Raw genomic sequence first — 21876 nt, 5'->3', positions numbered from 1 at the left:
TCTTGATCGTGATTTGCTTTGTGATCTGTTTTCCGGAGGCTGTCTGAGCCAGGCTGGCTTCCACAGGCTTTAAGTCACATCTGAAGCATTTCCCAAGGGCCTTTCGGCCTCTCTGGAGAGGATGAGGTCTGGAGGGACCATGAGTTCTGTTCCTAGGCCTGAGCAATACCACTCCTATCTCAATCTCTTCCATAGACAGGCTCTCTTAAAAGGCCTCTGCCCCTGGAGATCTGGCAGCAAAGACCCACTCTGCACTTGAGTCCTCAGTTGCAGGCTGCAGGCACAAGAAAGGCATCACAAGCTTTTGCCTGTATGGTGCTGAAGAAGGAGCTTCATAGTACCCCATGGTATGTGTTCTTATGGCCAGAAACTATGATCCTTGGGAAGTCACCATCAGGGTCCATGAAGAATGATGGCCAGGGAAACTGGCAAGCTTGTTCCGCCAATTGTGGTTAAATGCTACATTCCTCTTATCCGTAGGAGTCACTTTGGTGACTACACCCTGCAAACCAGAGCTCTGCGGTGTCCATTCACTCCTGGAGGGCAGAGCAGGACGAACCCCCCCCCACACACACACACACCGGTGTGGACAGGCAGAAAACCCAGAGCCACCTGGGCGGGAAGAGCAGCGCAGCTTTGCAGCTGCCTTGCAGCTCCTGGTCTCAGCGCCTCTAGGCAGGGACGCCAGGGGACTAGCAGGTTCGCGGATCTGGCGAACAGGGAAGCAAGAAGGGCTGCAGTTTCTCCGGAGCAGTAGTATGCAGCAGACCTATCTAGTCGAGTCAGAGGACTAAGGGTCCTCCCTTCCTGTCTCGGATCCCAGGATCTCTAGAGACTCAGTGATGGGCGGCAGCCCCAGCCTGCAGCAGGCCACTGGGTCCCTGAGCCAAGCTGGAATTGGTTAGACCGCCAGCTTCTGCACTGAGACCACACAGGAGCCGCCGGAGGGCAAGGCTGACCACACCGCACTCCGACTTTATTGTGTGAGTTATGGCGACCAATTGGGCCGCTCTGGGGAACGCAATCGGCCTCTAGGGCGGGGGTGGGGAGGATGGGGGTGGGGAAGTCTAGGGCTTCTCTAGGCTCTGCCAGAGTTTCCTTGGGAGCTCAGGAATCTCTAGACTCTGCTCCCCTCCTTTTATGGGGTGTGGGGGTAAGCACCAGCTGCAACCTCAGTTCCTAGAGGCATCGGTTTCCTAATAGCTACTATTGTAGGGAATCTGGCCTATTTTTTAGGAGCTGGTGCCTCCTCAAGCCCCAAAGATTCAGCACTAGGGGTCCTTGCATTCTCTGCTCCTCCCGTCTCTGCACAGCCATTCTCCCTTATCCCCAAGCTCACGGGTGTCTCTTTAGGACCTTGGGCAGCCTTATAACAGCTGTTTGCTCCTCCAGACCAAAGGAATGAAGGAACGGAGAAACATAAAAGACTAAAACAGCTAGACTCCTTCTATTGCTCTTTGCCCAGCCGCCCCACTTCAACCCCCGGGTTTATCACTTTCGAGGCCTGACAAGCAAACTTTTATGCGTGGAGCGGGAGCTGAGTACTGGGAGAGGGGGTCGGAGGGTAGGGGTGGCAGGAGACTTGACCAGTGATTGAAAGAATAGGAGGAATTTGGCCGAGGGGCTAACGGTGAACTCGCCAATGGCGCCAACCGCCCAGGAGATGGCGAGCGCGCTCCACGCCTAGCGAGGCACAGCCGCACGGTCAAGATCAACAGCGAAGGGCGGTGCGGCCCGCCTGGGGTCGCCAGCCCCTGCGGTCACCGCCTGCTTTCAGGAACAGCCGAGCGCCTTCGAAAGCCATAGACCTTGGCGGTCGGGCTGACCCCGACAGCAGAGCCGTTGGGACCCAGCGGGCTGCCAGACAGACGGAAGCGTTGCTGTCACCTTTCTGTCTGGCCTTAGGTTCAGGTTCCAAAGCTTCCTTGTTTTTTGAATCACGCATGTACAGAGTGGGCCTCCCACCCGCGGCGCTAAAACCCCGCCAGGTTTCTGAGGGGCTCTCCCTAAGGCCTATCTCCAGCTGCAGGCCTCTCTTCAAGCTCCCTTTGCCTCCCAGCCTCCTCGCGGCCTCCCTTCTAGCTCCTCGGCCTCTTATGGGCTCTTCTCCTCCCTCCACAGTTTGGAGTATAAAAGGAACGCATATAAAAACCAAAACCTTCATCTGTTACTGATTTAGCCTTCGATCCAAATTCCAACAAAGCGTTTGAGCGCAGTTTTAATCTTCAGCAAACCTCCTATTTTTCTTAGGTGGAGGGAAACCGACGAGCAAACTATAGATGAAAGGGAAAAGCCTGGAGGCAATCTCCCCTACTCACCAAGGGAAACCTGAGAAATGGACCTGGGAAATGGATTGAGGCCTTAGAGTCTGCAACTTACAAAAAGTTGTAGAGGATTTGGCTGGGAGACGCGTTGGAGGGGCGATGAGGATAAAGGAAAAAGATGTCCATTTCTGATGAAAACACATCTTAAGAGAAAAACAACAAAAATGGTGGAGACCGTTCCCGAAATGTAAGGTACAGGACGGTGTGGCCCCATTTTCATGGATTATTTCTTTTCCAGAAATTGAATTGTGGTCATATCTTTCCCCTCACCCCCCTACAAAACGAAGTTGTTTGTCTACAGTCGGCAGTAAGTAAGATGCGAAAGAAGTCAAGCTGGGCCAGAGAAAACGAAAGTAGTTCGCAACCTTAGGTCTCCATGCTTTCTTTCTCAGAGCCATAAAGGAGCCCTCCCACTGGAAGAGTTTATATATTATGTGAGGTTTTAAAAATCCATATTTAACTAACTTACATATGGAAAATTAGCGACTACTAAATTGATTGTGTCTGAAGGTACCATTAAGGACAAGTCACCCAGCTCCTCAGCAGCCATTTCCCTGAATGGCAAAAAGCACTCTAGGAGAAAATTCCAGTGTCTAAAAATTGCGCCTGGAAGTTGAGGTTGTATAATTGACAATATGCAATTGCTAATTGCTATGTGCTGACTGCCTGGAGAAGGCGATATGGGATTAAGCCTAAATGTTTTTTTTATTTTTTTGATTGCCAAATATGGGTAAGTCTTTCTAATTTCAAGATCTTCCTAGCCCACATATTTCATAATGGCCTTCCTAGGTCAAAACCGTCCAAGTGAATGAGTTTTCCTATACTCCAGCACACAAATACACATGGCTTTTAAAAACAAATAGAATTATATAAATAAATTGATAATATTGAAAGATAAGTAAAATTTTATTGGAGATGGTTTTGGATCTGGCCTGGTAAAAATTAATCAATTAAAGACATCATTAAGTAAATTAAAGCCAATGGGGGAAGAGAAGAGGGAAGCAGGAGCCTGGAAGTTTCAGAGACCAAAACTGGTGTTATTTCCTTCATCTGTACAGAACATCAGTTCATTCAGGATAGCAAGATTTTGTAATAAATAATATCAATTTCCAGAAAAAAAAACGTGAAAAAGAAAACAAATTTATAAAGGCTCAGAGGAAACAAGAATGTTCTGTTTATTTGCATCTCCCTAGGAGTAAAATGCGATTTTTAAATGCCCGAAGCACTGCCCACATATCCCAGCTCACAGACATTGCAATTACAAAAATAATTTCTCAATTGTATAAATATGCAGCACTTTAAAAGCAGTTAGCATCACTTTCAGAAACAACTTTTTTTTCTTCTTGGGCCTTATAAGTCCACATTTCTTGCATTTGCTGTATGTTTAAAAGTTCCACAAAAGGTCCAACACATTTGTTCAGACAGTTGACTTCTTCATTGAATTCTGGACATATGTTCCCACTTGTGGCCACATTGATCCAGCCTCTAAGGATTGAGATTGCCTCAATCCCACTCCCACAGACCCAAGGCAAAAGAAAGGGACTGCAATTATATCTTTGGGTGATTTTATCAATTGCAGCCACTTAAATATCTGCATTTAGAGCTCAAGAAATGAAAGCATCCATGAGGACATATTATTTTCAAATTAAAGATTATAAAAACATAAACCTGCAACATATGCTAAAAACATACAATTAAAACAGCAAGTGAAAGACTGAAAGTTGGAAAGATTATCTTCATTCCAATACAGTGCAAACCCTGTTTAATAAGGTAGCCATTTTTAATGCCATCACAGTACCTTCAGCCTCCCTTTTCAGACTTTCCTGGTGACCCCAGAGGACTGCCTGCCTGGAGCTGTTTCCACTTGCCTCGGGGCACTGCTGTGAGCTAATGATTAAATTACCTAATTACATAATATGAATGACTGCAAATTGTTCCACCTTAGTAGATTATAAAGACAATCAGTGCTGGGAATGGACATATAAAGTGATTTTTAGAAATAAAGCCCTTAAATTAAAATGGCACTTCTGAAAATCATTTGGGGGGATTATTCAAAAATACTTCAAGTCCTTTATACTGGCCTGGAGGGAGAAACAGAACATTAAAAACATCATAAAAAATAAGCTTAGAGACAAGAACAAAATCAATAATAAACACGTAAAAATCAGGACTAAGTCAAATTGGACAGCAAAAGGTTTTAGAACCAGATAAGGGAAAAGAAAAAACAATTCACAAAATTTGCCATCCTTGGCAGGGGGTGGGGGAATTAAATACATATTCAAGTCTTTCTAAAGGTCTTTTGGAGACATAATTGACCGCATCTAAACCATCTGTGGCCAACCTAGTCCACTTCAAGAGACTGTATCTTTGAGCTTGGAGACGATTTTCTTATCCTTCACTCTTCGGTTCTGAAACCAAATGGTCACTTGTCTCTCAGATAGGTTTGTGGCAGCTGAGATACGCCGCCGCTTGTCCTTGTTAATGAACTTGTTAATGGCATACTCATTCTCCAGTTCTTTGAGCTGCAGTTTGGTGTAGGGTACCCTCTTCTTCCTTCCCCGCCGGTAGACACACATGTCTGGCTGATTTAGAGTCACATCCCCTGGTACAAACAACAGCATGGGAAAAATTAGACTGGGATATTTGGAGCACCTACTTGGGGATTGTGTGTATGTGTGTGTATGTGCATATATGTGCGCATGTGCATGTCTGGAGGAGTGCAGAAAATAAAAAAACCCAGGCCATTCAGACTTTATTATGATTTATATGGACATAATAGTTACACATTAAATAAAGATTATTTGCAGTTCAAAACAGAGGCTAATTTGATGGATCAGCATGATTTCTGAAACCGGCATCTTAACAAGCCTGCATTTTTATGGCTTGGTTATTAGGCAAGCTCATAAGGACAGTTTCTGCAAACACTGCTTGCATATATATGTGTGTGCATGCACACACGCGTGCGCGCACATGCACACACACGTACATATTCAGGTCTTTTGCTACAAGTTTGGTTTTCCAAGACTTTGTGTTTAGAGCTTATGGGCTCTATCTAAAAAGCTTCGATGTAAATGAGGCAATTATGACCTTGCAAAGTGGGGCCCAACTCTGTGACACTTCTTAGGAAAGAAGCCTCTTTAGAAGGAGAGGGAGAGGCCTGAGCAAAGGGCACTTTTGCCTGCGGCTCAGTGGGTAGGGAGCTGGCCCCATATACTGAGAGTGGTGGGTTCAAACCCGGCCCTGGCCAAACTGTAACAACAACACAAATAGCTGGGTGTTGTGGCAAGGGCCTGTAGTCCCAGCTACTCGGGAGGCTGAGGCAAGAGAATCGCCTAAGCCCAGGAGTTGGAGGTTACTGTGGGCTGTGTGACGCCAGGGCACTCTACCGAGGGCGGTACAGTGAGACTCTGTCTCTACAAAAAAAATTTAGGAAAAAAATGTGCCTGCACTGTATATACGATGAAAAAGTTGGTTGAAAAAGGCAGTTTAAATTGAGGGAGAGGCTCCTCGCCTGTAGCTCAGCGTCTAGGATGCCAGCCACATACACCGGAGCTGGTGGGTTCGAATCCAGCCCGAGCCTGCCAAACAACAATGACAACTACAACCAAAAATTAGCCGGGTGTTGTGGCGCTTAAGTCCAACAGTTTGAGGTTACTGTGAGCTGTGACGCCACAGCACTCTACCTAGGGCAACAGCTTGAGCCTCTGTCTCAAAAAAAAAAAATTAAATTGAGGGAGAAATTTATAGATTTCACACAAACTGGACAAACTTCCACTGGGTGAACTTGGTCAGTATGTGGCACCCACTCCCAAGTAAGGGTTAGTGGTTTCTTTCCCCCTTATCTCTCTCCCTCTCCCTGGCGTCCTCCCCTTTTCTCCACGGCCCCTACCTGGAAAGGACGATTTCCAAAAGTGGGAGCCCTGTGGCTGGTCCTTGGCGCAGTACACCTGGCTGTTCCACCCGTTAGCCAGCGTCCAGGACTGGTAGCCCTCCATGGAGATGTACGCCTCGTGCCGAGGCTCCCCGGATCCAAAGGTGGACACCATATCGATATAGCCAGGCACATGCTGGTAGGGGCTCGTGTAGCCCTGGTAGAAGGACACCTCCTTGGCTCGCGCCGGCACCTCGTTACCCGGGACGCTGCTGCTCGCCAGGCCCGACACGTCCATGTACTTCTCCACGGGGAAGCCTCCCAGCGAGGCGTGCGGTGATGACTTGAGTGCATTCTGCTGTAAGCCAACACCGTGCGACATGCGGCAGCTATAGTAGCCGTTGCCGAAGTGGTAGCCGTAGCCCAGGGCAGGAGCGCCCGGGGGCGCTGCAGTGGCCGAAGCGGGCGCCGGTGTTGGGCACTCTTTGGCCGGGGGAGCCTCTGGGCGCGCCCCAACCACAGCCGAAGATGACGACGAGGCGGAGCCCGTACGCTCAGAGGTCCCCGGGTATGCAAAGCCAGAAGCAGCCGCTGCCGCGGCCGCCGCGGCCGCCGCAGCCGCCGCCGCCCGCCCTGAATGTGTCCCGGCGAACACCGGCGCGGAGAGGAAGCCCCGGCACTGGCCTGGCGCAGCAGCCGCGGCCGCCGCCACCGAAGAGGAGGAGGAGGAAGCCGGGGCGGCCCCGGCGGCCCCGCTATCCGCCCGCAGCCCGTCCATGTTCCAGTTCCCGGCGCGGCTCATGGCCGGGCCTGGCCTGGCCCGGGCCCTGGTCCTGGCCCGGCGCAGGACACCATGGCGCGGCTAGCCTCCTCCCTCCTCTCCTTTCTCTCTGGTGCGCTCCCTCCCGCCCTCTTCCTCTCGCCCTCTCTCCCTCGGCTAGCCTCCCGCCTCCCGCCTGCCCGCCCTCCAACAGGTTAGCTCATCGCGGGACGTTTATAAAAACGAAGTTCAGGTTGGGAGGGGGCCTTGGGCCTGTCGGGGGGCCGCCTCCCGCCCCGAGGGCGCCCGCCGGGGGCCGCGCCATTGGCTACACAGGGCCACGTGGGGGGTGGGGGTGTGGGGCAACCTGGCTCCAGGCCCAGGCTAGACTGGACCCACCCACCCGGACCCCCATCCCTCCCCTACCTCTAGCGCAGTCCACCTCCCATTCCCGCCCTCCCCTAGACCCAGGCGTTTGCGCGGCAGCCACCCCCACGAGTTGATTGCGCGACGGCCCATCCTAGGCCTTTTCTGCGACTTGAGGAGGGAGCCGAGGCCCGCGCCTTGTCTCGGCAATTGCTGTTTTTTGCCACCTTTTTTCGGCTTCCAGAGCTGCATAACGAAATGAAGATGACGGACAGAGATGGTCAGAATGACGTGAAACGACTAATGTTTTATTTTGTTGCTTAATCCTTCGTTTAGTCGACTTCTAGACCCCAAACACGAGGGAGCGAATTTTCCCCACGTTGCGAATTGGTACTGGGCAAGGACATTTCACGAGTGTAAGACCAGATGGCGCAGACTCTTCCTATACGCACCCCCTACCTGCCCGGAAAATACCCACGAAGCACCCTTTGGGCTGGCGGCAGAGACTTAGAAGTAAGTCAAGCAGAGGAAAGACCCGGTCTTGGAGCGGTGAGCTTGACAATATGCCCCAGCTTGAAAAGTCCGTGAATGCCTGCTCTACGCTATTCGCTTCAACACTAGTGCCTGCCAGGGCGTGTCGCCTCCAGAGCCGGGCTCCGCAGCCTCGGTGTGGCCTACCCCGGCTGGCAGAAAGACCTTTTGAAGGGCGCCTGGGGAGAAAGCCACCCCGCCGCCTGCTCCCAAGCTTCCGCACCTCTCCAGCAGCCTGATCCGCCTCTTGCATTTTGCAGCCACCTCCCACCCACCCCCCACCCCACCCCCGCCTGCTACACCAAATTAATTGAAAACTTCACTTTCCTAGGAACCTCTGTTTCACTTCCTCTCCCAAGCTGCCAAAGGCAGAGAACTGAGAAGGACAAATTAAGAGGGCGCTTTTTCAAGCAAAGTCGAGGCTTTGTGATAGAAACTGGGTCTGACTTCAGGGGGGGTCGGGGTAGCGCTGGTGAAGCTAGGCCTCGCTCTGAGGCCCTGCTACCAAGGTGTTAGGGAACACAGCCCCGTACCTCTTCCTTCCTGTCATTCTCAGCCTCAGAACCACAGTCCTCATCCCTCCATCTTAGCAATTAATGGGGCATGGGTGTGAGTCCTGCAATGAATTTAAGGCTCTGCCTTCGAAGCAATTATAGATCCAATAAGCCAAGGGTAGGTGTGTGATCGCTGAGAGAGAGCCCATTTGTTTCTATGGCATCGATTCTCCAGGCCTGCCAATTTCCAAGAAAACTGCTCCCCTAAACCTGTGATTGGGAGAACGGCACACCATCCAGCCGGGCTGTTCCCTCACCAAAGACAGGCCGCGAATAGGGTGAAAAAGAGAACCAGGGAGGTCCTCTTTGGCCTGGCCTGGCATTTCAGGGTGGGCTGCTGGTGTTTGGAGTGTTGACACGAAAAATGCAGTAACCATAAAAGGCTCAAATAAAGGGGGAAGTTATGAGAGGAGTGCTGCAAAGGAAAAGCAAGAGAATTTGTTTGACCTTTTTGAAGTCCTAGACATATTCATGATTAAATTCAAGATGGGAGGGGCCTAAGTTTCACAGGAAATCATAGGAATAAAAGTTTGCTGATGAAAACAAATTTTTTTTGATTACTTGGGAGAAGAAGGCAAAAGTTAGCAACGGAAGCTGGATCGGCAATTGTAAAAGGCCAACCAGGGCCAGGAGACAAGGGTTGCTAACTTTTTAAAAGGATTTGGCTGGGTCTTTACCGAACAATTTTGGTACCAACCCACCGACTGTGGGCCACCCAGAAATGCTTTCATTTTTCCTTTGTCACTTTCTTGTTTTCTCAGAGAGGGAAGACATGGAGATAGTTTTATCTATTTTCTATGACTTCAAAAAACAAATTTTGATGAAATATTTCTAAGATATGCTGCAACCAACGAACTTTCAGTCTCTTAAAAGTAAATATCTCTGTGGTTTTGTGCCTTTGGACTTCCGCTGCATTTATCATTTCATAAATACATCTTAATGATTATGTTTTAAAATGAACAAAGTGAAATTAATATCAAAAGGAAGAATTTATCATTTTGTTGATTTCTGGCATCTCATTGGATTTGGCTTATTTTTCTATGCAGCAAATTAAATTTTGCAGGAAAGGGAGGAAAATCTGAATTAATGCTCAGGTTGAAAGAGACCTATCAATGTTGGCTTGTGGGGCCATCGCAGGACCTGGGGTTTCTCTTTCCATCCCAAGGGATATTCAGAAGCCAGGGAAGTTTTGAATCAGGAGTTTTGCTTCTTGATAGTCTGCAATCAAACCTGCTTCCAGTATATGTTTTGAGGTCCCAGCACAGTGGGGGGAGGTTGCGCTTGGGAAAGGGGCTCTGACTTGGTATATATGGGCCCCCAAACCCAGTACCCCAGCAGGTACTGCTATTGGATACAAGGGCTGCGACTGAATACCAAAGTCAAGGCTTCTTTGTTTACGAACTAATCAGACACATAGTTTCATGCTGAGAGTAGTAGGTAGAGGAGGGATTTTGAAGCTGAATTTGCAGAAACATTTTATCCAGGTTTAAAATTAATGGGGAATAACTTTCTTTAGCTGGTCAGGAACACAGACTGAGCCTTGTGTTTCTGTGTGGGTGTATCACGTTAGGGCCTTATCAACAGAAATAAGCTTTGTTAAATGAAAATCTTTTGGGACTGCAAATGTCTCCAAACACTCACGTGTTCTTTTGTGAAACCAGTTCCTAATTTTGAAGAAATTCTTGGGATGATCCTTGATGGCCCCCAAATCCCACTTTACCCATCACTTGCTCCTCTTTCCCCCCACAAGCACCCCTTTAAAAAATGCTATTCTGGAAGTTATATCATTTCTTTTCTTCTTTTTAGAATCTTTCAAATTGTGCTCCTATCTTGTATTGGAGAATGAGAAGATATAGGCTGCAATTAGGATTTATTGAAGCTGCTCTGCTTGCCAAGCTAGTGATGAACTCAATTAAGCACATAATTAGTGGCCATTAAAGGTAGGAGGACAGGGTGCTACCAGAGTGGAGTCCTGGGGACTTCTTTGAAAATATTTGTCTTCATGTGCACAACGAGAAAATATAGGACACCCTCCTAATTAACTTGTATGAAGTCAAAGATACATCATAGAAAGTGTCTTGATGCCAAAATAAAGATTTTTTTAAGTCCAGTGGAACTGGCTAGAGGGTGTTCTTGACCAACTCTGTGTCTTACAACTTTGGAGCTAATTTTCCCTTTCCAAGCAATACCCAGTTTCACTTGGGCTGGAAGTATCAAAACGACAAGAACAAAGGAAACCTGGGGTGAAGAAAGAGCACTCTAGCAAGGGTGAACAGTGATGTCTTGGATTTGTGCAGTTTTTATGTCTGTGATATGTTCTTTTGGATTTAACAAAACAATCAGGCTTTATTAAATGAAAATCATTTACAGCAGCAGCAACAACAACAAAAACTCTTTCCAACTCCAGGTTTGCTTCCAACAGGACAGCAGGGACAGCGGGCCCTTGTTTGGGATGGCCTTGGAGAGAATTAAACATAGCAAGGCTCTAAAAGACAAGAAAGAGAGGCACTAATTTCACCGTGAAAGGAGTGCGGTAGGGTGGGACTAGAGTGAAGGACCCATGTAACTTGTTGCCCTTTTCAAAAAATAAAGCTGGGACCAAATTTGCTGCAGTTTTATCGGACATCGAAGGTGACCAGTTGTCCTTTGAGTACACTTTTCTAGCAAAACTACTAAGTCCAATAAAAGCTCACTGTAATCGTTTGAGATAAAAGAAAATAAGTCTGTCTACCTGCCTATTTCCACCTCAAAGAGCCCGCTGTTTCCATAGGGAATCCACATTGTCCTTCCCAGGAGGGCAAAGGGATGAATGTTAGGAAAGTGCCCAAGAACGAAGGGAGAGCGGGGAAGGAGGCGGCAGGGCTAAGGCTCGGGGGCTCAGCTTGCCAGCCAGGTGCCCCGCAGTTCCCCAGGCCTGGCGCTAGATGTCTCTGCAAGTTTTCCCGTCGCGTCTGAGGACACACAAGCTCCAGGCAGGCGACCGGACTCAGCCTTAAAGTCCAAGCAGAAAGTGCCCACCCAAACCCCACCCATGATAGTCCCGGTGGGCTGCGGGACTGATGGAGGGCAGGAAAGAGAGAAACAGAGAGAGACCCAGGTGAGACAGAGAGCTAGAAGTGGGCCTAGGAGGAATGGGAAGATAAAGTTGCCACTGAGGAGGCAGGTCTGGAGTCACCAAATCCTCGTCTTACCCTAGAAAGTGAAACTTCAGTCGTGGAAACCGTACTTAAAAAAAACGTGCTTGGAGCTTGCAGCCCAGGTGCTGGCCGTCCTGCTGTCCGGCCACATCCTGCAGCTCCAGCTCTCCAGCGAGTACATCCCTAGGTGGGTCCTTAAGTGCTTGGCACCAGTTGCCTGGGACCCTCAGTGAAAATGGAGAGCCAGGCACAGGGTCTGTGGGACTCGGCGGCGGCTCTGGCTTTTCCTCCGCCCCTCCCCTTGGCAGCCCCAGCACATTTTTATTACCTGCAGTCCTAGGCCAAAAGTGTTTACCACTTCACCTCAGAGGACCTGCCGCTGCTCTGGAAACAAATATTTAGTCTGGAGGCCTAACAAAAAAATTAGGCCTTTTTCATGTCTTTCCAACTTTTGAGTAAAAAGTGCTTTTCACTTGTAAGTATGGAGAAAGTCCTTCTCGAACTCCCCCACCTCATCTGAAAAATTTTTGCCAAACCTCAGGGACGTGGGTTGGTTTCTTGTCTTGTTTTATTGAGTGAGTCCTGTACCTTGGTAGTGGGTAGGAGGCTTTGAAGGCCCCAGAACTACGTCTAAAAACCGGGAACATCTGACAGGCTCATTTCCAGATTCAAGCCTCTTATGTTTTGTAAAAGGTACAAATTTGGCATTATAGGAATAAATATCAACATAACAGCCTTTATCTTTTCATTGTCCAGGCTCCATGGTAGGCCTGTATTTAAATAAGACATGCAAAATGAGAAAATCAACCAATAATGGGGTGTAAGGCTTTTAAATTACTTTCACATTGGTATATCATCAGAGATAAGTTTATTTTTTTCAGAGATAAGTTTAAATAAAGAGCAAGTCCCTGTGTGGAAGGTTAATCTCTGGAAAAGGATAACAAAATCTATCTCACAGAAGTGTTGTGGCTTTATATGCGAACATATGTAAAATGTACTTTGAATTGCATGGTAAGAGATCTATACTTCAGACACTATTGCTACTACGTAGGTATCAAATTGACATAAATTTAGGAACATTAAATATTGAACATGAATGCTTGCTCACCGCACCCCATGAAACATTATTGTCTGCAAATGCAGCTTTAGTGAAAAATTATAGGTGTTTTTACTGAATACTTTTGTTAACATGGTCTCGAATGTATTTTTTGTAACAAATGTGCGAGAAATGCAATATTCATGTTATTTAAAATGTGTGGAATAGTTTTTAAAGCCACTAATGAATGAAGGTGTCGCGGAGAAACTGTGTTTTCCCTTTTCAACAGACTGAGGTCTGGTTTGTTGAGACCTTTGGGACCAGAGGCGCCGGGTCCTAGGTGAAGGGAAGATGTGGGAGACCCGCGGGGTGGGTGATGGAGGAAGAGGTTGTCTTCCCCACCCCAGCCCCCAGTGGCAGCTTCGGAGATTGAAAAGCAACTCACAGCCGCCGAAACGGCGGGGGAAACAGATGGGGGCGCCAAACGACAGCAGTAAAGGCATCCACGGATTTCCGCCCAGGCAGCATCTCCGCTCACCCGCACTCCACCAGGGCCTTGCTCCTGCCCCCCCGCCTCCCACGGACTCGAGCCTGGACCAGGGTGTCCCGTTCAGTCCTCAGAGCCAGTAGGGAGTGGGTAGGGCAACCCTCCGGATCACTGGGGCAGCGACTGCCAGGAGTGGTGGAGCTGGGATTTCAGGACTGCGGAGTAGGGAGCGGGTGGGACGGTTCTCAGGGCCGTGCCTCCCCGTGCCCCCGGCCCACTAATGGCCCGAAAGCCTGCGAGAGGAGAACGCAGAGTGCTGGCGGCTGAGTGACCACTGGGGCGGCGGGAGGGACCGGAGGACGCTGGGTCGCCCTAGTCCCGAAGCCGGACGCCCACTCTGCGTTCCCCGCAGCAATCCTCTGTCCCCTATGGAGCTTTCCGTTTATTCCCTTAAAGAAGTGGAATTGATTTTCTAACCAAAGTTCGAGTTGTTGGAATAAGTTGGCGCCGAGAGTAACAGGAAAGAAACTTTTGGCATTGACTATATGTGTGTATGTATGTATATAAATATACTTCACACCTCACCCCCCCTTACGTTCCTGACGCGCCCCCAGTGGGTCCAAGGTTAAAAGGAAAGCGCCAACAGACACCGGCAAATAGATCTCCGGTTTACTCCTAACACACTCTGATGTGCTGGGTGTGTCAGGAAAGAGGAGAGGAGGGGGCCCTGGTTGGGGTCTGGGTTGACGCTGAGGCGGCGATGCAGGACCTGCGCCCAGAGCCTAGATTGCCAGGGTCTCTCGGCCGCTCCAGAAGCTCACGGGCGTCTCTCCTGTCCTCTCACTCATTTTGCCAGTGTCCGCGGATCTGGTCTCCGTTGGGCTACTGGCTGGGGTCTGAGCAAGGTGAAGTGCAACCAGCGGAGGAGATGAGGAGAGGCCTCGCGTGAAGATTGATCTTCGTTAAAATGGTTGCCATCGGCGTCATTATGACTATCAAAGTTATCGCCAAGAGGCTTAGCCGCCAAGCTCAGGCCGCAAGGAGCTGCGGCAAGGCTGGCTGGCGACTCTCCACGCCCAGGCTTGGCGCTGGCTATACCTGTGGCTACAGGTAAGGGACTGGGATTGAGGAGGGGAGGAAAGAGAAAGAAAAGAGCAAAGTGGGGAAGGGAGAGGAGTGGCATCATAGGGTAAGAAGGCTGCCTCCTCTTTCCCCTTCAAAATTGGAGGCTTTGCCACAAATAGTTCTGTTTGAGGAGGAAGGGGAAAACTTGGCAACGGTAAAAGTGGATTCAGAGCGGCTGTGTGGCGCTGTAAATCGTGACTATGTTTAAAGTTAGCTGTCGAATTCTGCTATCATAATCGTCCAACCTTGTTTATTTCCCCCTGGGAAAATGTGCAGTAGAGAAGCAAATCCATCATCAGGGTTATAAAAGTAAAAACCAGGGTGCTTCGAGTTCAGAACTCACTCTGTAAACGGTGTTAGAAAATCAGAGAGGACCTAATTCTGTTTGGAGGAGGGGGCCCAACGCACCTCCGTGGCCATGTAGCCAGAAAGCACTTTCAAAACTCTCCTCTCCTCTCTTGAGGTGGGAAAAGATCATCCAGGCTGAGGCGAAGAAGTGGGGAGGAAGTGAACTCGGTACCCTATTTGTTAAATAAAATACATATTTGGTTCTGAAATCCAAAAGATAAGTAATCCAGGCAGAAGCGGCGCAAGGTCTTCTTACGCAATTCGTCCTGTATCCTCCCCCTTGTGTCCCCCCTACTTACGCCCCCAGCTTGTAAATGTTAAAAAAAAAAAAAAACCTTCCAGAAGATCCACTCTGGAAAGTCAAAGCATTATCTATTATTTAACACGTATCTGTGTCCGAGGAAAAATGAGGAAGGAGCTGCATGATTAGGACCTAAGGGGCAACCCAGCAAACTGAGAGCGTAATGATGCCCCTAAATGAAGGGGGAAATGTGCGGGCGAGCTCTATTAATCAGACTGTCAATTTCACCCCCGAGGCCAAACCCCCGGGCGAGCAGAACTGGCTCCGAGCGGGCAAAGGACCGGAGCCTTCCTCCTCACTTGTCTCTTCTCGCCTCCTACCTGGATCTGTTTGTCTGCTCTGAAGCTGCCTTCATTACCCACTGACAGGAGCGTGTATTTATTTGCTTATAAACCTGTTACAATAAATGATTATTCGAACGGCGTCATTCGTACCTTAATGACGAGCGGGCGCTACTTTTTGATGAATGACATCTCGGGCTCGGAAGGATGTATGGGTCATTTTGACCAGTCATTCCCTCGCTCTGGCATCCCACAATTTTTCCGCCTCCCTCCGAAAGAGATAATAATATTTAGAGGCTCTCGCTGGGCTGAATGAGAATTAGCCCTAGGCGCAGCCCATCATTAGGACGGGACAGCCTGGCCACTGTGACATTTTTAAGAAAGCTGAGATGATGGAAAGAATAAGAAAAGAGATGATTCTGATGGAGAGAGGGCTGCACAGCCCTACGGCCGGCAAGAGGTTCTCCAACTTGTCCGACTCAGCCGGCAATGCAGTGCTCGAGGCCTTGGAAAATTCGCAGCACCCGGCTCGCCTCAGCCCGCGCCTGCCGTCCGCCCCTCTGCACGGCGCTCTGGGAGACCTCCCAGCCAAGGGCAAATTCGAAATAGACACTTTGTTCAACCTGCAGCACCCAGGCAGCGAAAGCACCGTCTCCTCCGAAATCGCCTCGGTCGCCGAGACCCGCAAGAAGCCGAGCCATTATTCAGAGGCAGCCGCCGAGGCTGACATGAGTAGCGACGTGGAGGTGGGCTGCTCAGCGCTGCGCTCCCCCGGCAGCCTCGGGGCTACGCCGCTCAAGGAAAACAATGGCAAAGGTAACCACGCCGCTCGTGCCGGCTCTCTAGTTCCACCTTTCTTGCTCCTCCTCGGGCCCAGCCTCCCCTTCCCAGTGCCTTTGCCCCTCTCCGACCCTCCACCAGCAAGCAACACCAAGCTGGCTGGGGCAAGGGAGGGACGCATGCCAGGGACGGTGCCCTCAGGCTTTGCTCCTTGAGCTTCCCAGCAAGACGCACAGGCCTGCGGAGCCTGGAACCTGAATCAGGCCTGCCCGCCTTTGCTCCTGAGTCCGAGAAAATGTTTCTGCGCTCTGGTCTAAGGAAGCCAACAGATCCCCTACTCAGCAGCCCAGTCGCTTTTGGCGGAGGGTGCACCTGGGCAGCTGCCCTGAACCCGATGCCTCTGATCTCCAGGGCTGGGCGGAGAGGGCATTCTTCTGGATTAGTCTGAGGGAGCATCACTCTGCGCCTCTGCTCTACCCGTCTAGGTCAGAAAGAGAAAGAGTTGAAAAGTAGATTTTACACCCTAATGACTCGGAGTTTGAGCTGTTGCTGTCATGCAAATCTTAAAATATTGTTGACCAGCCCAAAGACTGTCAAAGAGTGGTTAGAGGCCTTATAGAAAGCTGCCCTGCGATCTCTAGACCAGGTCAAACCCAGAGCTTCCCAAACTGCACCCCGGGGGTAGATATTTTCCCTCGACCAATTTCCCTCTGTTGAAAATTCCTAAGTTTTTAAAAAGGAACCTCCTAATTCAGTTTCTATTATTCGGTTATGAAGGGCTTCTCAAACTTTATTGATTCTGTTAACAGTACCAATTTGTAAGCATGACAGACCCCATCAATTCCGGCAGCGACTCTCCTTCCTGACGCAGCTTCCCACTTCCGCGCGCAACACCAGAGCAGAGGGCCCCGGCCCTACACTGACTCATGCACTGTCGGTTGTTTGTTTGCCAGGGTACGCGGAGAGCGGCTCCTCTGGGGGCACCACGACGTCGGCTTCCAGTTCCGGCCTCGGCAGCCTTCATGGAGGTGGTGGCGGCAGCAGTGGAGGCGCTACGCTGGGCAGCTCCAGCTCCGGCGCGGATCAGGTGCGGCGCTACCGTACGGCGTTCACCCGCGAGCAGATTGCCCGCCTGGAGAAGGAGTTTTACCGGGAGAACTACGTGTCGCGGCCCCGCCGGTGCGAGCTGGCTGCGGCTCTCAACCTGCCCGAAACCACCATCAAGGTATCGATTCCAGAGCGCGGGCCTGCTCTGGCATCCCCGGGGGGATCTGGGTTGATTTGTTTCTTTTTCCTCTTCTTTGTGAGTAGCTAGATTTACCTATGGGCCCGGAAATCCGTGGGTTTCAGTCGCTAAAGGAATTGACTTATTTCTCTGCTGCCAAATTCAAATGGCTGGCCGGCCTGACTGACCCAAGAAGGCTCCGAAAGGCGGCTCCGGTGCCAGTAATGCTCGCCTCTGTTCAATTGCGCCCAATGCTTGCCCCTTGCCCATCTCCCGGCCCCACTTTCCCCTAGGCAGCAAAGCCAGGGGTCTTTGTTCCTCCAGCAGGAACCAGAGGTAAAACTTTTCATTTGCTCTTGATCTTGGAGATTTATTTTCCACATAAACCATTACATGGAGAAAAGGATACTGTAATTTTAAAAATCGAGTGTGTTGAGAAAGTAGTTTCCGAACCCTTTTCTCTTGGGCAATGAGAAAAGGGCAACCTCCTGGGGAGAAAATGCAAAGAAACTGTTCTTACTTATATATAACTTTAGGTTATTAATTTTATTGTACGTCTGGGAGAGAGAGCCGGGAGGTTGGGAGACTTGAACACTTCATGGAGCATTTGACACCGTAGAAAAAGACAAAAAAAAAAAAACCTCCACGGGGGTAAGGGAGGGGTGTGGAAGTCTCTCTTTGGTTTGGTATGGCTTTTTAAAATCTCGAGTTGGTGACGAATGATGTCTTTATTAGATACTGTTAGGAGGGGTAGAAAAGTCTCCTTCCCAGTTTATGGGAGACATTGCTCTCGTCACTCATTTAAGACAAATGATTCCAACAAAATCATCCCTTCAATACAAAAATAGGACCCATTCCCTAGGGGGAGGTCTTGTCAGCTCGGAAGGCTCAAGACCTCTATCAGAAACCGCTCAGAAAAGCTGCACGGCAGCCCCTCTTCAAAGGCTGCCCAGAATCCCGGTGCAAATCCTGGGATTGACAGATGGGTGCTCCGTGAGGCCGGCCCCGGTGGGTGGCAGGAAGGAGAAGTTAGGTTGGAATGGGACAACAAAATGCTGCTAGAAGTAAGGGAGCAAAAGTCTGAGGAGCAGCCGCAGCAGCCGCCGAAAGCAGGGGAGAAGATTGAGGAGGGGGTGCCCACGGTACACACACAGCCGTCCACACTTTCCCAGATGGGAAAGCAGAGGGGACACGGCCTGGGCTTGGTCGAAAAGAAGTAGATCGGGCCATTCAAAGGTCCAGGAGGGGCAGGGAGGCTGGGGCGAGGAGGGGGGACCAAGAACACCCGGAGTTCCCTAACCCAGCGCCACCCGGCTTTCCCTGCAGGTGTGGTTCCAGAACCGGCGCATGAAGGACAAGCGGCAGCGTCTGGCCATGTCGTGGCCGCACCCAGCCGACCCCAGCTTCTACACCTACATGATGACGCACGCGGCCGCCACCGGAAGCCTGCCTTACCCCTTCCACTCGCATGTGCCGTTGCACTACTACCCACACGTGGGTGTCACTGCGGCGGCAGCAGCGGCGGCAGCTTCTGGTGCAGCGGCTGCGGCGTCGTCGCCCTTCGCCACTTCCATCCGTCCGCTGGACACCTTTCGCGCCCTCTCGCACCCCTACTCGCGGCCAGAGCTGCTGTGCAGTTTCCGCCACCCGGGTCTCTACCAGGCGCCCGCTGCCGCTGCGGGCCTCAACAGCGCGGCCTCGGCCGCAGCGGCCGCAGCAGCGGCCGCGGCTGCCGCTTCTTCAGCGGCTGCCGCCGGGGCGCCCCCCAGCGGCGGCTCCGCACCCTGTTCGTGCCTCAGTTGCCACAGTAGTCAGTCGGCCGCAGCTGCCGCAGCCGCCGCAGCTGCAGCCCTGGGTTCCCGGGGTGGCGGAGGTGGCGGCGGCGGCGGCGGTGGCAGTGGCGCAGGGGCCACGGGCGGTTCGGACTTTGGCTGCAGCTCCGCGGCGCCGCGCTCCGAAAGCGGCTTCCTGCCCTACTCGGCTGCGGTGCTTAGTAAGACCGCGGTAAGTCCGCCAGACCAGAGGGATGAGGCTCCGCTCACCAGATAACTACGTCGCCACCGCCAGGGGGCCGCACCTGCAGTTTCTGCATGTGCCCGGGAGTCCCCTGTGTACCCCCTGTGCCCACTGCGCGCTGCCCGCCGCTACCGCTGCCGCTAGGGGGCGCCCTGGGGCACGGGAGGCTGAAGGAAAACTGCCCCAAGTCGGGGGAAAGGAGCCGGCGCAAAAGTCTGGCGGGCGTCCCCCCAAATTATTTCTATTTTTATATTTGCCACCCAGCCATCTCTTCTACTCTCCCTCCTCTGTCTCCTACCATCCAGGCCCCACTTTCTGCCTCTGTTCTGAGCTCCTGGTCTCCCAGAAGACAATGTCCCCAACCCCTAAACCACTTCTACCTAGTCTCTAGTCCTGGCTGTGCGCTTTCAGGCCTAAGTCACGCAGCTGAACTGCGTGGCGAGAAGCAACGGAGACCCACAACAAACAGAGAGGGAAATAGTGTGCGCTGGTGCTTGCGGGACGGGAGGATTCACTCCGAAGGTTGCTGCTACTGCTTTTTTATTTCCGTCCTTCCTTTCTGTTCTTTAAAGAAGGGTTGGGGGAGGTGGCAAATTTTCTCTTGGCCTGAGCTTGTTGGGAGGGCCCTGCCTGAGGAAAAGATGAGAATGAAGAAGGTCCGAGGAGGCGGAGAGGACGAATGGAGAGCGCGGGGATGTGTTTGTGAGAGCGTTTACTGCGTTCAGGAGCAAGGCGGGTAGGGCTGTGGCCGCCTTTCCCGGGAAGTACAAAGGAGATGGGAAGGGTTGGCAGTTCCGCCTCCTTCTTCTCGGTCCACCACCGTCCTCTTTTTAAGTCTTTGGTTTCAGTGCGGATAGAAGCGCCTTGCATACTTTATGCAAAAAATGGTGGCTAATAAGGTTGCCCCAGCCAAGCCAGGGAATCGAAGGGAAGGGAGCAGGGGAGGACAAGACAGAGTGCTGTAATATTTGGGGAGGCTTTTACAGCTTAGTTTTCCAACTACCGGGTTCCACTCGATCTGGGAAATACTTGAATATGATGATATCCTGAAGAATTTCCTTAGACACTTTTCTAAGTCCGAACTCTCTATTCCCTCGTCCCCTTCTCTCCTTGCTTTTCCTTTCCTCCGGTGCAATGGTTCTTGGTATATTTCTCATGCATGTGTATTGCGCCTTCGCCTCTGCAAAGCCACAGCTGGGTTGCTGAGGCCCGCTCTGCCAAACAGGCTATTGGAGGGGTTTCCTTGAACTTGAAGAAAGGTACATCAAAACCCACCAGTGTTAACTGCCACGTCAATTTTGATGCTAATAATGTGCAGATTATGACGAAAATTGCCAATCATGCTCTCTGATGGACCTCCTTTGAATGTGGAATTGGAGAAAAGTTCCCCGCACGGAGACCTGCTGTCAAGTACTAACAACCCGCTAAGGGAAGTCATTAGGAGAGACGGATAAGAGACTCGGTACATAAAACATTGTTCTTGGTGCATAGAATGTATGTTATTTAATGTTATCTCTGTTACATGAAGTGATTTTGCAGAAGAAAGCCACGTTCTTATCATCTCAATTGCCAATTTTCATTTTGGTAACTTGGACGCCCTGGGTAGACTTTTCTCTGTTAAGTTGATATTCCACCAATGTGAACAGCCTCATTAAATCAAGCCCAGATATTTCCATAATGCTCCCCGCAGAGCCACTTCGCTTCTCACATAATGAGATTTTCTGAGAGTCGAAGCCCTAAAATAACTTGCTAGTGCATGTTTAGGCCCAGCGAAGTGGGTATGTGTGTGTGTATTAAAAACGTAGTTATGCTACCTATGTGTTTGTGTATGTGTATATATATGTATATGTATGTATATGCATATATATATCCGTGCTCTTAAACAAATACATATGTAAGAGATACACACATATTCATATATACACATTGGAACTATTTTCTGTGATTTATCTCAAATTTGTGTGCTGACATATTTTTGTTATTTTAAAGACACTGGATTTTCAAGTTTCATTTTCTAAAAATAGGCTTTCAGTAATCATTTGAAAGAATTCATTTTCCAGGAGAAATTATTTTCATCAAATGGAAAATTATTTCAAGGGGAAGCAGTATTGCAAAACTTCTGGGGTTTATTAAAATATTTCTATAAAATATTAGAGAACTTCCCAATGAAATAGCAATGATCTAAAACTCAAGATTTTGTTTTCTTTTTAAGGAGATGAGACTACTTATGTAAAATATTGATTATACCAACACTTATTCACTGAGTTTACATTTAAAAAATATTAATATATAATTTAAGGCTACATAGAATAAACCAAAATACGGTACTCTTTTATCAGCTTTACCTTTTTAGAATGTTAAAGTCCTTTGTTTTGATCAGCTAACAGATGTATATAAGGTACTTTAGGCAATAATGTTTACATTTCCCCCCCAAATATATATGATCAATGAGAACGCTGGTTGGTAAAATTAACATAAGTTCATCATATGCTAGGTCCATTGGATCTGGTGATTATATTAAAATAAAACTGTAAATAAAGTCTTTGTGCTTTAAATATTGCTGGCTGTATGAACTCACTGTAAGATATTTTACAAATGTGCAATAATTATAAAGCTTTGTATATTACGTTATTTATTGTGTTTGGTCATGTAAAATAAATGTTATTTAAATCAAAGCAATTTTATTTGTTTAACAGATTGCAAAATGGTCGTGCTGGTGTTTGTTTTTAACTGT

General features: G+C 49.7%; 2 protein-coding genes across 2 annotated transcripts; one reads left to right on the top strand and one right to left on the bottom strand.

Moving 5' to 3' along the window:
• Positions 1 to 3475: 3475 nt before the first annotated feature.
• On the bottom strand, positions 3476 to 7167 carry HOXD13 (homeobox D13). Its single transcript, XM_053598045.1, has 2 exons — positions 6214 to 7167; positions 3476 to 4926 (listed from the first exon to the last, which is right to left on the bottom strand). The coding sequence occupies exons 1-2, from the start codon at positions 6995 to 6997 to the stop codon at positions 4676 to 4678; spliced, it is 1035 nt and encodes a 344-aa protein (XP_053454020.1). The 5' UTR covers positions 6998 to 7167; the 3' UTR covers positions 3476 to 4675.
• Positions 7168 to 15325: 8158 nt separating this feature from the next.
• On the top strand, positions 15326 to 21816 carry EVX2 (even-skipped homeobox 2). The gene is made up of 3 exons (XM_053598137.1): positions 15326 to 15937; positions 16855 to 17126; positions 18453 to 21816. Exons 1-3 carry the CDS (start codon positions 15511 to 15513, stop codon positions 19173 to 19175), a joined length of 1422 nt encoding a protein of 473 aa, XP_053454112.1. The 5' UTR covers positions 15326 to 15510; the 3' UTR covers positions 19176 to 21816.
• Positions 21817 to 21876: the final 60 nt, after the last annotated feature.

The sequence above is a fragment of the Nycticebus coucang genome, chromosome 7 (assembly GCF_027406575.1).
Source record: "Nycticebus coucang isolate mNycCou1 chromosome 7, mNycCou1.pri, whole genome shotgun sequence".
In the NCBI taxonomy this organism is placed as follows: Eukaryota; Metazoa; Chordata; class Mammalia; order Primates; family Lorisidae; genus Nycticebus; species Nycticebus coucang.
Note: the sequence above shows the minus strand (reverse complement) of the source record. Positions and strands in the feature narration are given on the sequence as shown.